The 17,975-nt window shown below is 41.2% G+C and overlaps 1 protein-coding gene across 2 annotated transcripts in view; it reads left to right on the top strand.

Annotated features, from left to right (window-relative positions):
• RAB3B (RAB3B, member RAS oncogene family) overlaps positions 1-17,975 on the top strand; it is a 130,859-nt gene that overhangs the window by 16,919 nt on the left and 95,965 nt on the right. For both annotated transcript variants that reach the window (XM_061632980.1, XM_061632981.1), the window contains exon 2: positions 2,460-2,687. In XM_061632980.1, coding sequence (XP_061488964.1) covers positions 2,460-2,687 — 228 coding nt within the window. The remainder of the gene's footprint in view (positions 1-2,459; positions 2,688-17,975) is intronic.

Below are 17,975 nucleotides of genomic sequence, written 5' to 3'. Positions count from 1 at the left end.
TTATGCATCCCCCTAATATATGCACTTTTGCACAAACTGTTTGGAGAAATGCATCTCAAAATTTGGAAAAGTATGAATTTTGAAGGATAGCTATGGTTCAGTTTGCATATTGGTTCAGTAATAGTGAATTAGGTAGTTTCTCCTTAAAATGCAAACAAAATTGAATTTCTCCTCCATCCCTAATCAAGGATCATGGGAATTATAGTCCAACAACATTTGGAGGGCCACAGGTCCCCAATCCTGCCCTAATTAATTTATGAGGTTTATAAGTATTCAGAGATACCTGTATTCAATAATAACAGAAGCATATACCCAGTATTGCATGGAAACTATACATGTCTTGACAAGGGTACTACAACTGGAATTAAGGAGTAAAACAGGAAAGACAGGAATCCTACCAACCTGGCATTTTTTAAAGACAAATTTATCTTCAGACTTTTCTCTGCAACTGTGATCTAAGACAACAGCAACTCTGATCCATGTTCTGAATTCCATGCAAGACTATTGCGTATAGATTCCAAACTATAAACAGGCCTGCTTATTTGAGTAGCTGCCATTGAAAGTCACTGTTTCCAGCCAGGAATCAGTACCAGATAAAAAGAGGCAACGACCATATAGGGAGCAGATATCCCAGGTGTATCCCTTTATAAATTGTTTAACATCGTGTATAAACATTTTATGGGCTTTTCTTCATGCAGTTTTAATATGCACAGTAATAGTGCAAAATATGGGAGAGGGACGATTATTTCTTCATTGTGCAACCATGTTATTTGTTTACGTTTATATTTATTAGTTTAAACTATCTGTACCCTGCCTTTCCTCATGAAGTATAAGGCAGATGTATTAAAAACCAAACAAAGAGGAAGGTCCCCAATATATGAACAAAACAGAAAGGAAAAAAGCAAGAACCAATTAGGCAGGAATAAAGTGCTGTTATTGAGAATTTACACAGGCAAGTAAAACAAGCTGATAAGCTACCAAATAAACATCCATAAAATATTCAGTGAGTAAGGCCAACCAATAAATTTCCAATTAAACATCCATAAATGAGGTACTTCAATCATTCCAGTTATTAATTAGTTGTCAATTACACATGAATAAAATGCTCCGAACATTCCACCCATGCTCATACATTTCTGCTTTCATTGTTAGATTACTAAGGAACCCAGTGCTTTATCCTAAGAGAGAAATGTACAAGCAATAAACCTTGCAGTGCTGGGTTACAGGGAAATTAACACAGTAGATGGGAAAGGACTGTATTGTCAAGAAGTAATGAATTTCCCAGTGGAGAACTGTACAAGGAGCAAATCAAGAATAAGTGCCAGAATTAAATTGACTACCTAACTGGCAACAATATTTTTAATGGAGAGGTTCTCCTTGGTCATGCTATGTTTTCTCAACTAAGGCTGCAATCCAATACACACTTACTTGGGAGTAAGTTCCATTGAATCCAATGGAGCTTACTTCTGAGTAGACATGTATTAGATTGTAGCAATACAAGTCTTAGTCTTCTGTAAATCAGTTTTATTTTACTTAATATATCCATAATCAAAATATTACTCAGGAACCTTGTATTACTGAGAAGAATTTATTTCTCATTATCTTGCATACATTTCAAAATATAATATTACGAATGTGGTACCAGAATTATAAAATGTGACAGAATCTCTCTTATAAGAGTCTCACTAGTAACATTTCGACTGCACTCAGGATTAACATGGGAGTAGACATCTATCACTTTAGCTGCTGTTCAGTAAACAATGCAACAATTAATACAATATTGGAGCCAGTTGGCCCCCATCTAGCCTTGGCACGAAGTAGGATGTTTTTTCCTTCTGTTAGCCAATGAACTGAATTCATATAATGAAACTCAGTTTGTTTGATTGATATTAGCACCTAACATAGGCAGAATTAATCATCTTTGAAATGTGCTATCTGTTCATAATCAATCCTAGGGATAGGGTGAATATGCCACTGATAACTGGGAGAGTGTGAGCTCCGTTTCTAAGCTATTCTCAGTTTATCTCAATAAATGCTATGTCAGCACCTAATATCAAATACTCATTGGGTAGACTACAGGATTATTTACACATGTATTTTATTTATAAATCTAAAGAGAAACAAGTAACCCACCTTATCCCCATGCATCCCTGTCTGGGAAAGGTGCTGTGATTATGGAGGCAAGCATCATGTACAGATCCCCTTCTGAACTGGGTCCTGCAAGTGTAAAAAAGCAGTAACATACTCTTGCTGGATCCCTATATCTAGCTATATGTATTGCTCCAGGGTTAGAGCCTTGAGCCCAATATTATATAATCAGTGCTGTCAGTCTTGATATTATTAGTCATCTGTTTGGTAGCTCTGGAGGTGGGGACGTGTCAGAAGGGATTGCAAAGCATATATTCTGTCCTTGAATAAATTAAATCACAGAGCAAAACGTGGTGCTCTTGTTTCCTTAGATGGCTTCCGTAACAGATGCCAGATATGGACACAAGGATGCTTCCGACCAGAACTTTGATTATATGTTCAAACTCCTGATCATTGGCAACAGCAGCGTGGGCAAGACTTCCTTCCTCTTTAGATATGCTGATGACACTTTCACACCAGCCTTTGTCAGTACTGTGGGAATTGACTTCAAAGTGAAGACTGTTTACAGAAATGACAAGAGAGTAAAACTGCAGATTTGGGTAAGTGATTTTGGAATAACTGTGCACAAATATAATGAGAAGTGTGCAGGATCAGTCTTTAATCATGGCAGGATTGTAGTAGATAGGACTTATGTTTATTTCCATTTTATTTTAACAAAAGATGTATTCATTGGATTTTTTTTTTGTTTTTTGCTTTATTTTACATTCCAAAACTTTAGAAAGTGAGCATTACCTTACTTTGTTTCGAGAGTGTTCTTTCCCTAATAGAAAAGTTGCTTCCATTTGTGGAAGGAACTGATATCCTTGGAGGCTTCTGCTGGAGAAATAGAGGTGATTTTTGCTGATGCACCCTTTCCTCTCTAGCCCCCCCTCCCCGCAACACTTCCCACACTGTTCTGGGAGGTTTCCTAACCTTCTGGAATAGTTTTTCAGGGAACACACTGGGAAAAGGAAAATTGGCAAAAATCATCTCCCCATCTTTCCCCAGTGGCAATGACCCAGGAGGGGAGTTCTGCTCACAGGAACTCTGGATCTAATCCAGAGCCTAGGTCTGAAACTATTATTGCCCTTTATGGGCTACTGAGGCTGTTTGGGACTGCTGTTTGAGTCTTCCATTCTTCTTTTGTATGAAAGCAGATTCAAGTGATCCTTCTTTAAGGATGCCTCCATACATTTTCTCTGGAACTGCCATGCTTTGCTCACTCACTTTTTATGGAGCATTCAGATTATGACATTATATTAAATGCTCTGTGGAACCTCCATTTTAATTCTGCATCCTCCTGATTGCAGAAATGTACTGTAGTGATAAAGACTCCACTATGGAAGCAAATTTGGGTTTCTTTTTTGGAGGGGTTATAGTGTTTTTGCTTTCAAGAAAAACAGTAAGGGGAAGATTTAGTCCATTTTATTAATTCTGTGGGAACAGAAACTGACATGGATCACCACCCTAAACTATTCCATGTCAGTTTCTGTTCCCACAGCAGGGAAGAGAAAGAGTATTTAATTACCAATTTCCTCTTATTTTTTCCTTTATTGTATTTAATAAAAAGACAACACTTCACTATCTTAAAAAGTAAGTAAATAATTAATTAACCCCAGTAACACCAAACAAAGATAAACTGACAATTTATCAGTTGGGGCACTTCAGAGAGGTATTAGCAGGCTGTACATCACTAATCCTCCCATTGGGATCAAAAAGAAGGAATAAAATGAACTGAATCTACAAACAACATTTTAATCAAAACTGCCAGTCCTTTGCTAGGTAGGACCTATATGTATCTAAATATCGTAGCAGGATCTTGGCCACAAGGGAAGGATTCACTGAATAATATAGTGCTATATTAAATGCTGTGAGATTGATTTGCTATACCTGATTTTTATTCTGACTTTTAAAAGAAATGTTTTTAAAAGTACTACAAATGTTTTAGGGTCAATCCAAACCCAAGATCTGCTGGGATGATCAAGTCTGGAATATGGCAATCTCTGTCTGAGACTAAACTCAATCAGGGCTGCACCAGCTGAAGTCCCTCATCCCAGCTCAGTTGGAGACACGTTGGTGTAAGTCCTCCATCAAAGATAGGATAAATCCCGAAAAAGGGGCAAGGGGAGACTTACCCCTATTTCAAACTTCATTCAGCTTGCTCATGTGACCTAGCAACCCAGCAGAAATTACAATGGCAAAAAGGGTGCTGCAAGTCACTTTTTTAAAAAAAGGCTTGTTTTCTCTCTGTCAGAAATGAGCCAGCTCAACTGGCAGTAGCCCCACTCCTGAATGGCAGTTGGAACAGGGGTAAATGACCCTAGCATAATTTACCCCAGTATATGCTGGCTTCCCATAGTTTTGGATTGCTCTGCTAGGCAGCATGGTCCATTAGCCACCCATTCTGATGGTGAGAAATTATATTTTAATACATAAAATAGAAATACTATAGGGTAAAACTATTGCCCCATTTTCACCAGTAGGAATAAATACTCTCTCCATAATCTTTTTAAATATTGTCGTCAAAATTCTAATTGTGGTGATGTTGACCCTATGAATCGGCAACCTCCAAACCACAATGTTCACATCTTTTAAGTTCAGGTCTGTGGCTTTCTTTATGGAATGTAACCATCTCTTGTTTGGCCTTCCTCTTTTTCTACTCCCTTCTGTTTTTCCCAGCATCATTGTCTTTTCCAGTGAATCATGTCTTCTCATTATGTGTCCAAAGTATGATAACCTCATTTCATTATTTTAGCTTCTAATGGTAGTTCTGGTTTAATTTGTTCTAACACCCAATTATTTGCCTTTTTCATGGTCCATGGTATGCACAAAGTTCTCCAACACCACATTTCAAATGAGTTGATTTTTCTCTTATCCGCTTTTTTCACTGTCCAAATTTCACATCCATATGTAGAGATCGGGAATACCATGGTCTGAATGATCCTGACTTTGGTGTGCCGTCATACATCTTTGCATTTGAGGACCTTTTCTAGTTCTCTCACAGCTACCCTCCCCAGTCCTAGCCTTCTTCTGATTTCTTGACTGTTGTTTCCATTTTGGTTAATGACTGTGCCAAGGCATTGATAATCTTTGCCAAGTTCAATTTCCTCATTGTGAACTTTAAAGATGCATAAATCTTCTGTTATTACTTTAGTCTTCTTGACATTCAGCTGTAGTCCTGCTTTTGTGCTTTCCTCTTTAACTTTCTTCAGCATTTGTTTTAAATCATTACTGGTTTCTGCTAGTAGTATGGTATCGTCAACATATCTTAAATTATTGATATTTCTCCCTCTAATTTTCACACCTCCTTCATCTTGGTCCAATCCCGCTTTCCGTATGATATGTTCTGCATATATATTAAACAAATAGGGTGATAAAATATACCCCTGTCTCACACCCTTTCCGATGGGGAACCAGTCGGTTTCTCCATATCCTGTCCTTACAGTAGCCTCTTGTTCAGAGTATAGGTTGCGCATCAGGACAATCAGATGCTGTGGCCCCCATTTCTTTTAAAGCATTCCACAGTTTTTCATGATCTACACAATCAAAGGCTTTGCTGTAATCTATAAAGCACAGGGTGATTTTCTTCTGAAATTCCTTGGTCCGTTCCATTAGCCAACGTATGTTTGCGATATCATCTCTGGCGCCTCTTCCCTGACTAAATCCAGCTTGGACGTCTGGCATTTCTCGCTCCAAATATGGTAAGAGCCTTTGTTGTAGAATCTTGAGCATTACTTTACTTGCATGGAATTTTAAGGCAATAGTTCGATAATTACTGCATTCCCTGGGATCCCCTTTTTTGGAATTGGGATGTATATTGAACACTTCCAGTCTGTACCTATATTAGCCAAAAGTGTAATTCTATAAAATTTTATTAATAAAACTTACCAAACACATTCTGGTATTCCATTATATATCTTATTGCTTATACAGATATCGTATCATGCCCAGTTAATTTTTTCCCCTTTAGAGTCCATTGCAGTTGAAGTTTCAGAGATTATAATGGAAAAAACCTCAAGATACACTTAAGTTATTGTGAAATGTGATAAACAACAGTGATTCCAAAGAGGCATATACCTATTTAACACTATTCTTTTAGCATCAGCTGTATTAAAGAGCTTATTTAAAATATCCATTCTAAATAAGGAATTAATACAGGTGCTTAGCAACTGCAGCCTGCTGCAGATACAATTTTTTTTTTGAAGGTGTCAAATTTGTTTCACAGATCAAGAAACATGACTCAAAGGCCTCAATACAAACATTGTGAGGGGTTTTTTTGAACCATGCATATACTCTTTTTAATGTCATTTAGTGAATAATGTAGCTATTCAGTTATTAAAACCAACAAAAACCATGTTAATATAAAAATTATTATTGTTGCTGTTTTTAGTATTTCAATTTCTTACCTGCCCTTCACCATAAGGTCCCAGGTTACAGTTTTATTTTAATATTAAATATTATTAATATTAAAATTAGTTTAAAACAAATTACAGTCAAAAGAACATTGAATTTATTTTTCAAAAATGAACAAACAGTGACCAGCTTAAGTATATTATTATTTATTATATTATATTATATTATATTATATTATATTATATTATATTATATTATATTATATTATATTATATTATATTATATTATATTATATTTATTATATTATATTATATTATATTATATTATATTATATTATATTATATTATATTATATTATATTATATTATATTATATTGTATCTCAACAATGTTTTCTTGGTTTAATCATGATGGTCTCAAAATTTATTCGATTCCATTTGGACAGAGAATTGAAATATGGCTGATGTCACTCTTCGATGAGGGTGAGGGTGGGGGGGAGAGAGAGGAAAAGTCTTTAATGTTAAATATGATTGGTATAATTGACTTCAGTAATCCCAGGACTGCATCCCCATTTGGACACCATTATTTTCATATCCCTCTCTATGTCCTACCCAAAGTCAAGAGATCCAGTCTCAGCTGCGACTGTGATTTTTTCTCTTTTTATTAAAGTTACAGTTACATCAAAAGCAGTGCACCTCATTAATGTAACTAAGCCCTCTAGGAACTTTTGCCCTGGCTAATTCTGACTAAGCATGACTTCGCAGCGCTCCGACATTGACTCAGCAACAAACCCCTCCCCTGAGTCAACTTAAGTAATCTTGGCTTTTGCGTGTAAATGTTGGCTCCTCCTCAATGCCCGTTGAATCTCCTGCTTCAGCCACCGCTGAGCACAGGGTGAGGGAGGCTGGCTCTCAGCTTCCCTCTCTGCAAGTTGTGGGTGGTTGGTTTGCTCGACTGCGGGAAGCTAAGGGGCGCCTGGCTGGGAAATGTCAGGTATAGCAGGTGGTGCCTGTGAAGAGGGTGCAGGCACTGGGGGAGTGTCTATCAGAGCAATCTCCAATAGAGAGTCTCTGACAGCTCTGGTTGTGCTTCAGCGGAGGGGACAGAATTGGGGGAGTCAAGCTGTCAGTGACAGGGATCTGCATGCTCAGTGGTCTCTTCCTGCTGCTAGTCCCTTCCCCCAGCTCATCATCCTAGTCCTCCATATCAGAGTCTGGCGTCTCGATGTCTCCCCTCCCAACCTAGGTCACAACACTCTAAACATCATTGTGCCAGACTCTTCCTACTCTTCCAGCCTAATTCTCTCTTAACATTTGTAAGTCATTTTTTCTTCCAATACATGTTCAAAATAGTTATCAGAGTTATACCCTGCTCTTATAAGGGTATCCCAGTGATCTGCCACCCAAGGGACTTCTTTTTCTTAAATACAATTAAAACAGATTACAATCACAGGAATAGGGTAGGTCTTGAAAACATACACCTTAAGTGTCAAAGGTCAGGGTAAAGAGGTGAATCTTTCGCATTCACTGAAAACTGTACAGTGAGGTTGCTAGCCACATCTCTGTGGGGAGTTCCACAACTTAGGAGCTGCCACAAAGAATGCCTTCTTCTGGACTACAGTGAGCTAGGTGGCAAATAGCAAGGGCCTGTAACTTTTTTCAAGGTTCTACAGGTTGCTTCAGTACTAACTACAAACTTGATCATCCTTCAGTTAGCTTTGAAATATGTTTGTTTCTCCATTTCCGCTTTGATGTCATTTGCGCTAGACAGTGGCGTACCTAGCATATTTGACACCCAGAGTGGATCATTTTTTAACACCCCCTCCTCTATATGACCTTGCGTGGGGCCCTAGTGAGGTGGGACCAACTGCTTCCTATAGACATTTTTTTGCCTCCATGTCTTCTCTCGTGGCAGTTGCTGTGTCAATGGGGGGAAATGGGGACTTGTCTCTGTCTCTATGGCAGGTGGGCGGGGGAAGTCAGAAGAGCAAAAACAAAACCCTGCACATTGTAAAATCCCCTCAAAGCCGCAAAGCCAATCTACCACCACCGCCACCTCGACTAAGAAGGAGTATGGCGGAGAGAAAGAGCCTTGGTGCATGAGTAGGATCCACTGCTTGACCATCTTTCTTGGCGCGAGTGAGGAAAGCAGCGAGGGGAAGGAGGGGGAAAGGGGCTGCTGAGGGAGCACTCTCCTCACGCACTGCGCACTCTCAGGCTGAGAGGGAACCAGGCAGAGCCGCCTTACGCTAACGGCGCAGCCCGCCAAGTCAGTGGGGCTTGAGGGTTTTTTTTAATTAAGGTGGGGGAGGGGACATAGAGGTAAAATGGAATTGGGCAAATAGGTGTGGAGAGAAAAAAGGCTGAGGAAGAAAAGTGAGGGGAGATGCAAAATGGGGGGAGATGAGGCGAGGCTGAGAAAAAAAAGTCTAATCACTACACTTTATTATTGTTGTTGTTGTTATTATTATTAATTTCAATCAGTAGTGTAGCAGCAAATTTAGAAGTGCAGGGTCCCTTCATGAGTCATGCCATGCCCCCTTACAGCCTCTCTCTCTCATACACACACACACACACTACTTGAGCAACCCCCCCTTCAGTAAGTAAGCACACCTGCATACATACCTCTCTCCCCCTCTACTTGAGCACACACACCCTTTAGCAAAGAGAGCATTGATATAGTGAGCATAACGGAGACCTGGTGGAATGGAGAAAACCAGTGGGATACGGTTATCCCTGGATATAAACTATATCAGAAGGACACGGCAGGACGTATTGGTGGCGGAGTCGCTCTATACGTGAAAGAAGGCATTGAATCCAGCAAGCTCGAAACCCCAAAAGAGGCAGACTCCTCCACAGAATCATTGTGGGTGGTGATACCATGCCCCAGGAGGGACTTAATACTGGGAACGATCTATCGTCCCCCTGATCAAAATGCTCAGGGAGACCTTGAGATGAGATATGAAATTGAGGAAGCATCCAAACTAGGAAATGTGGTAGTAATGGGTGACTTCAACTACCCGGACATAGACTGGCCGCATATGTGTTCCAGTCATGACAAAGAAGCAAAGTTTCTAGATATTCTAAATGACTATTCCCTAGACCAGTTGGTCATGGAACTGACCAGAGGGATGGCAACCCTGGACTTAATCCTCAGGACCTGGTGCGAGATGTAAGTGTTGTTAAACCGATTGGGAGCAGTGACCACAGTGCTATTAAATTAAACATACATGTAAATGGCCAATTGCCAAGAAAATCCAACACGGTCACATTTGACTTCAAAAGAGGAAACTTCACAAAAATGAGGGGATTGGTAAAAAGAAAGCTGAAAAACAAAGTCCAGAGGGTCACATCACTCGAAAATGCTTGGAAGTTGTTTAAAAACACTATATTAGAAGCTCAACTGGAGTGCATACCGCAGATCAGAAAAGGTACCGCCAGGGCCAAGAAGATGCCAGCATGGTTAACGAGCAAAGTCAAGGAAGCTCTTAGAGGCAAAAAGTCTTCCTTCAGAAAATGGAAGTCTTGTCCGAATGAAGAAAATAAAAAAGAACACAAACTCTGGCAAAAGAAATGCAAGAAGACAATAAGGGATGCTAAAAAAGAATTTGAGATGCACATTGCTAAGAACATAAAAACCAATAACAAAAAATTCTATAAATACATTCAAAGCAGGAGACCATCTAGGGAGACAATTGGACCCTTGGATGATAAGGGAGTCAAAGGTGTACTAAAGAACGATAAGGAGATTGCAGAGAAGCTAAATGAATTCTTTGCATCTGTCTTCACAGTGGAAGATATAGGGCAGATCCCTGAACCTGAACTAACATTTGCAGGAAGGGATTCTGAGGAACTGAGACAAATAGTGGTAACGAGAGAGGAAGTTCTAAGCTTAATGGACAATATAAAAACTGACAAATCACTGGGCCCGGATGGCATCCACCCGAGAGTTCTCAAAGAACTCAAATGTGAAATTACTGATCTGCTAACTAAAATATGTAACTTGTCCTTCGGGTCCTCCTCCGTGCCTGAGGACTGGAAAGTGGCAAATGTAACGCCAATATTCAAAAAGGGATCCAGACGGGATCCCGGAAATTACAGGCCAGTTAGCTTAACTTCTGTCCCTGGAAAACTGGTAGAAAGTATTATTAAAGCTAGATTAACTAAGCACGTAGAAGAACAAGCCTTGCTGAAGCAGAGCCAGCATGGCTTCTGCAAGGGAAAGTCCTGTCTCAGTAACCTATTAGAATTCTTTGAGAGTGTCAACAAGCATATAGATAGAGGTGATCCAGTGAACATAGTGTACTTAGACTTTCAAAAAGCTTTTGACAAGGTACCTCACCAAAGACTTCTGAGGAAGCTTAGCAGTCATGGAATAAGAGAGGTCCTCTTGTGGATAAAGAATTGGTTAAGAAGCAGAAAGCAGAGAGTAGGAATCAACGGACAGTTCTCCCAATGGAGGGCTGTAGAAAGTGGAGTCCCTCAAGGATCGGTATTGGGACCTGTACTTTTCAACTTGTTCATTAATGACCTAGAATTAGGAGTGAGCAGTGAAGTGGCCAAGTTTGCTGACGACACTAAATTGTTCAGGGTTGTTAAAACAAAAAGGGATTGCGAAGAGCTCCAAAAAGACCTCTCCAAACTGAGTGAATGGGCGGAAAAATGGCAAATGCAATTCAATATAAACAAGTGTAACATTATGCATATTGGAGCAAAAAATCTGAATTTCACATATACGCTCATGGGGTCTGAACTGGCGGTGACCGACCAGGAGAGAGACCTCGGGGTTGTAGTGGACAGCACAATGAAAATGTCGACCCAGTGTGCGGCAGCTGTGAAAAAGGCAAATTCCATGCTAGGGATAATTAGGAAAGGTATTGAAAATAAAACAGCCGATATCATAATGCCGTTGTATAAATCTATGGTGCGGCCGCATTTGGAATACTGTGTACAGTTCTGGTCGCCTCATCTCAAAAAGGATATTATAGAGTTGGAAAAGGTTCAGAAGAGGGCAACCAGAATGATCAAGGGGATGGAGCGACTCCCTTACGAGGAAAGGTTGCAGCATTTGGGGCTTTTTAGTTTAGAGAAAAGGCGGGTCAGAGGAGACATGATAGAAGTGTATAAAATTATGCATGGCATTGAGAAAGTGGATAGAGAAAAGTTCTTCTCCCTCTCTCATAATATAGAACTCGTGGACATTCAAAGAAGCTGAATGTTGGAAGATTCAGGACAGACAAAAGGAAGTACTTCTTTACTCAGCGCATAATTAAACTATGGAATTTGCTCCCACAAGATGCAGTAATGGCCACCAGCTTGGACGGCTTTAAAAGAAGATTAGACAAATTCATGGAGGACAGGGCTATCAATGGCTGCTAGCCGTGATGGCTGTGCTGTGCCACCCTAGTCAGAGGCAGCATGCTTCTGAAAACCAGTTGCCGGAAGCCTCAGGAGGGGAGAGTGTTCTTGTACTGGGTCCTTCTTGCGGGCTTCCCCCAGGCACCTGGTTGGCCACTGTGAGAACAGGATGCTGGACTAGATGGGCCACTGGCCTGATCCAGCAGGCTCTTCTTCTTATCCTCCCTGGGGCAAGGAAGCACCTGCCACCAGCTCCACCTTGCTAGCAATGGACAGCATTCTGAGCATGCAGGGACCCACCCATTGCTCCATCCTTCCCTCCATAACTTTTTATAAAAGCAAGCCCCCATCTCACCAAACTTTTGCTGCTGGCTGGTAGCCTGAGCTTGAAGTGATATCCTTTCCCACCCTTCCAGCTAGCCCCAGCCCCCAGCACAGTTTTTTTTAAAGTAATTCCAAGCCACAGGGCAAAGGAGGCGAAGACCACAGTTTGAGAACCTCTGCCTAAAGAACTAAAGTAAATACCTGGGCTTGACTGTCCGCCCTCCTTGCCTCTCTTTAAACCTCTTACTCCAGCTGCTCATGACTCTCTCCTTCCTGACTCTCTCCTTCCCACAACAGATGGTGGGAGCCAATCAGCATGCAAGGGGATTGTAGGGATGAGATCTGCAGCCGCTATGGATTTTCCGCCAACCTGCCACCGCCACCATAGAGAAGAAGGAGGCAGGAGAGGAGCCCTTCCCCCAAACAATAGAGTGGGAGCCTCGGCAATAGCTTCTCCAACAGAGCCATTCTGTGGAGGAGAAAGAGAAACAGGAAGAGGAGCCACCACCCAGTGGGGCAAGACACAGGCTTCCTGCTTGGGTGGGCAAATAACCACTTAATTCCACCCCTCCCCAGTTTTTCGCACATCCCAGCCTGCAGCTTGTCTCTTTCCCTGCAGTATGGCTCTCCTTTTCCGTGATCTGGCCCTGCTTGGGGAGGCTGTTGCTGAGGCCTCTGCTCCAGCCGTTCAGCTGAGGATCCTCCTCTCCTGCATTCTGGCAGCTACCTCAGGCAGGGGGCGGCAACATGGCGGAGTGAGCGGCGGCTGTAGCGGCAGCCCCTTATTGCCTGCACCTGGGGCAGCCTGCCCCGCCTTTGGTACGCCACTGGTGCTAGGTAAAAATCAGTGGAACACGCTTTACTTTGAGGCAACATTACTGAGCACTTAGCCCTCCAAGTATTACAAACTCTATAAACACCATATAAATAAATAATAAAATAAAGCTATAAGCTGTTAAGAGGTCAGCTAGATACCTTTTTATTACTTTTCTTTATTATTTTGAAAGATTAAAGATAATGGATATTCTAAAATAAAGAATGTTGACCAAAAGATAGGAACAGCTGCAAAATAAAAAATAGCTGAGGAGGGAGAAAGGTAAAATCTTTCACTATGTCTGAGCAGAAGTAGCAATAGGATTGGTCAGACAGGCTTATGATTGACTCAGGCCAAGTAGCCCTGGTTACAGAGTTTGTGTAAGAAGAGAAGGAACAGGAAAGGTTTTAAGGAGAGATTCTGCGGCAGAGCAGGCAGCCAATTCTTGTCACAGAAGGAACTCCAGGCCTTCCATGAAAAGAGTTCAAGGAGTGAGTGAGTGAGTGCCACCTAAAATTTCCAAGGTGCCACTGGAGAGTAATTTTCTGTGGTAGATACCACAGGAAAAGGTATAGGAGTGGTAAGAGGCCAGGCCTTAAGGGAGGAATCCTTCCCTCTTGAGTAGTGGAAAAGGCTAGCACCAGGCCACAACCAGAAGACCTCTAATACTGAGCCCCAGGAACTAGAAAGAAGCTCTTCCAGAAGGGGTTTGGAATTTGGAGGAGATACACAGGAGAAGCACAACCCGTTCCCTGTTTCTTTATCCTCCCCAAGCAAGAAAAATGAAGTACATGTCAGGGCAAGGAGGAGCTGCAGGCGAGAATTCTCACATGTAATGCAAGCATGCAATAATTCTTGCATGTGGCTTCCAGCTTTGCACACACATGCATGGGTCCTTGTAGGAGGCAGCAGCACATCATACCAAACATCATACCTGCACTGGGCCCCATAAACTCTCTGGGTGGCCCTGCAAAGCAGACCATGGAGAGGGGATGTGTGAAAGGCATTCCTTGCCCAGGGCACTATTTATCGTAAGGCCTGCTCTGCGTGTCCACTCTCCCTTTACTCCTCCTCCTGTCCTTCCAGTCTCCTGAAATGGGAGTAAGGACTTAATGAAATTAAAGCCCTGCTTTTCATTTATGTCAAAGGCTGATATTTGTGAAGGTTTTGAAGGGGCGTTTTATCATGGATCTGATGATACATGGAGAATGTGCGCATTTTAACATCTGTATCTGAATCTTTTAATTAACAAAATGCAACATGTAATCCCAATGGACACATCTTTTCATTTCTTTTTTTCTAAAGCTGTTACAATCTGCATACGTGGGATCTATGTGGAAATTGTTTGTAATAAAGCAGTTCAAAGAGCCTATAGCCTTCCTGTTTGGTTTCTTTGTTTTGTTTCTTATCACCTTAATTGTTCTACTTTGGTAAAAGATTTGGGATTTGTTTTTAAATTGCATTTGAGAAAAAAAATCCTAATACAAAGAGGAAAGAAAAAGATTAATAGCACTTTGGTTGAAAGTTATAATAGTCCTGCTAGCTATGTAAAATAACCAGTTCCACCTCAAAGGCATAAAAGAGATACATAATAAAGAACATATTTTTATATTTAGCATAGTTTTTATTTGTGAAGGAGATTTGGTTCAAGGAATTGAATAAACATTTCCTAAATTGAATAAGATTAACTGCATAAGTTAACTGCATATTATTTCCTTTTGTTTGTGTGTGTGCTTTAAAAATAACTGTTCTTACAAGTTCTTTGTGCAGCATAATTATTTGTAATACTTGCATTTTTAAAAGTGTGGATAACTGTGGGCCAGATCCAAAGAACTGTGAAACTAGTGCCATGAACCCAAGAGGCTATGCAAAACAATCTTATGTACATCTACAGGGCCAGCCCCAGACATGCCTGGGTCCTTGGGCACAAGCCGGCCCCGGGCGCCAGTGCTCCCCTTCTGTGATTCGCAGCAGGTTCTCTGCTGCGGATCGCATGGTGAGAGCTCCGGAGTCCCCGCCATTCCCTTGCTTCATCAACCTACCTTTCTCGGCTGTTGTGTGGTTGTGCGTGCAGCGCTGCCCTTACCCAAGATGGTGGCTGAGGTTTCCCTAAGGGGCTAAAGCCTCTGCCACCATCTTGGCTCATGGCAAGGATGCATGAGCATAGCACTGCACAACAGCCAAGAAAGGTAGGTTGAAGAAGCAAGGGAATGGCAGGGGCTCCAGAGCTCTCACCGTACAATCCCTAGCAGCAATCCTGCCGCGAATCATGGAAGGGGAGCAGAGGGGTCCCTTAGGAGCCCTCGGTCAGGGCCCCACCTGGCCACCCTTTGGAGCTGGCCCTGTACATCTAGATGGAAGTAAAATCTGTTAAACTCAATGGGGCTTACTTCCAAATAAGTGTGTATGGCTGGAATGGGGAACCCCTGGTCCTCCATATCTTGCTGGACTCCAATCCCCAGCAGTCCTTGCCAGTATAGCCAGTGGTCAGGAATTAAAGGAGCTGGAGTCCAGGAATATCTGGCAGAGGTCATACATCCTCCATTCCAAGTCTATAGGATTGTAATCTAAGGATGCAGTCATACCCACTCAGCTGGGAGCAAGGCAAGCCCCAATGAACCCAGTGGGACTTACTTGTATATTGTGCATGTGTGACTGCGCATATTATATATATTTGTACAGAGAGAGGGGGGGGGGCTTGTACTGATAGACTTTTTCTCCGCAAACAACAGGTTCCCCAGAACACATGAAAAACTGGATTTGAGAGAGTTTTGATATTTTACCTGCTGCTTTTTTCCTGTTTTCTTATCGCTCTATACTAATTATCTTGTATTTTATTATCTGAAGTAGTTGTTTTACTATGAGCCCTGTCTTCAGTGTGCGGTGTAGAATGGCTGGATAAAAATTATTGAAATAAAATACTTAGGGAATTTCAAAAGGAATTGGGTGTTTTTAAATGGGGGCTAGCTGTACATAGACAGAACATAAAAAATTCCATAGGCAAGCTCAAACCCTTTGGGTGAGCCTACGCCAGGGACAGGGATCCTCCAGATGCTTTGGACTGCGATTCCCATCAGCTTCAGCTAGCATGGCCAGCAGTCAGAGATGATGGAAGTTGTAGTCCAGCAACGTCTGGAGGGCCACAGGCTCCCTGTCCCTAGCCTAAGCAGTCCTATGGATCCTGGCATGCTGAGCAATCCTATGCATGCTTACTTGGAAGTAAGTCCCACTATTCAGTAGGGTATACTCCTGAGAAGTATATTTAGGATTGCAGCCTTACATGTTTAAGAAGCTAATTTATAATCTCCCTTTGTCTCCCAACTGCCTTCTGACACTCAGTTCTTAACTCCCAGAGATATTAATTACTGATCAGAAAGGAAAACCACTCGGTCTGTAGACAGCAGTGTTTTCTCATTTTAAAAAATATCAAATCAAAGAGGTAAGTTAGCAAACCCATAACAGATGGCAACAGAATCACTGTACACTTAGGTTGCCTAGCAGCCAGAGAAGAGTGTTTTGAAAAGACCAGGAGGGAGCCAGAGTAGATGAATGGAAATGGACTTTAAGTAAGAAAAGGACAATGATGCCTATTTTGCACTGAAAAGCCAAACCTGATTTCTAGGTATTTATTTGGTTATGGGAATGCTGCTATTAAACAATCAAGAAAAGATTAACATGAAAACTTTTCATAATGTTTGTCAGCCACCATCTCATGGCCTGATCAACCTCATACAGTTGTGAGGATAAAATAGAGAGAGGGACCATGTAACCACGTTGACTTCCTTGGAGGAAAGGTGGAATATAAATTAATGTTTATGCTGGAATTTGTTCTTATTGTTCTGTGATTATAATTGTATTTTAATGTTTCATTGTTCTTAAGCTTTATTGTTTTAAACAAAAAGCACTGTTATTGGATGGTGTATAAATAATAGAAAAACACATATATTCTTCACACTGCCAGAATGCCATTTTAATTGGCATGTAACTAATTACAGAGTTGATATATGCTAAATGCATTCAATAAATGAATTACAGGCATGTGAATTTCATCCACTAATCTGCTTTTTTTATTACTGATATGCAAAGACATAACTTTTTACCAGAGCTTTTTGGAATGTGCAATTTTTCCTTTCTGCATATGCCTTTGTGATTATTTTATTTACTATCTACTGTATTTTGTTATATTTATTGTGTTGTAACCCAGCCTTTCCCAACCTTTGGGTCCCCAGGTGTTGTTGGATTGCAACTCCCATCAGCCCCAGCCAGCATGGCCAATGGTCAGAAATCATGGAAATTGTAATCCAGCAACATCTGGGGGGCTAAAGGTTGGGAAAGGTTGTTGTAAACCCATCCTGAGACCTTTGATAAAAGGTGCATAATAAATATGCTAAAATAAATAAACAAATACTAATGTATGACTAAAATTTCCCTGCCAACTGTATTTTTGGCGAACGAGCATCAAAAGAGACCCAGTGTGATGTACTGGCTTGCATGTTGAGTGAGGACCTGGGAGAGCAAAGGTTTGAATCCCCACTCAGCCATGAAGCTCACTGGGTGACCTTGGGCCAGTCACTGCCTGTCAGCCTAACCTACCTCACAGGGTTATTATGGGAATTATATGAGGATGGAGAGAACCATGTACATTGCATTGAGCTCTTTGGAGAAAAGGTGGGAGATGAATGCAATAAATAATAAAAGAAGAAATCCTAAGTATCCAAATCCTAAGGATGGACTGGTCAACTGAGTGTCCTTTCCTAGTCACTCTGAGGACATTTATATAAGTTTTGTTAGATGATCTGACTGTGCTGACCGAGTGTTTCAGTGAGTAGTAAGGAGAACAAAGGGGAAAGGCTGATGAATTCTCAAGGGCAGGGTAGTGATGCCAAGAATCTTGATGATCAGTAGTCAGTGTCTTACTTGCTGCTTTACTCTGTAGCAGGTACAGGATTTTCAGAGCAATGCAATATTTTTAAAAATGGAGATTCATGATAAAATTGCAGAA

This window comes from Rhineura floridana, chromosome 6, assembly GCF_030035675.1.
Source record: "Rhineura floridana isolate rRhiFlo1 chromosome 6, rRhiFlo1.hap2, whole genome shotgun sequence".
Taxonomy (NCBI): domain Eukaryota; kingdom Metazoa; phylum Chordata; class Lepidosauria; order Squamata; family Rhineuridae; genus Rhineura; species Rhineura floridana.
The sequence above is the reverse complement of the archived record's forward strand: the minus strand, read 5'-3'. Positions and strand labels throughout refer to the sequence as shown.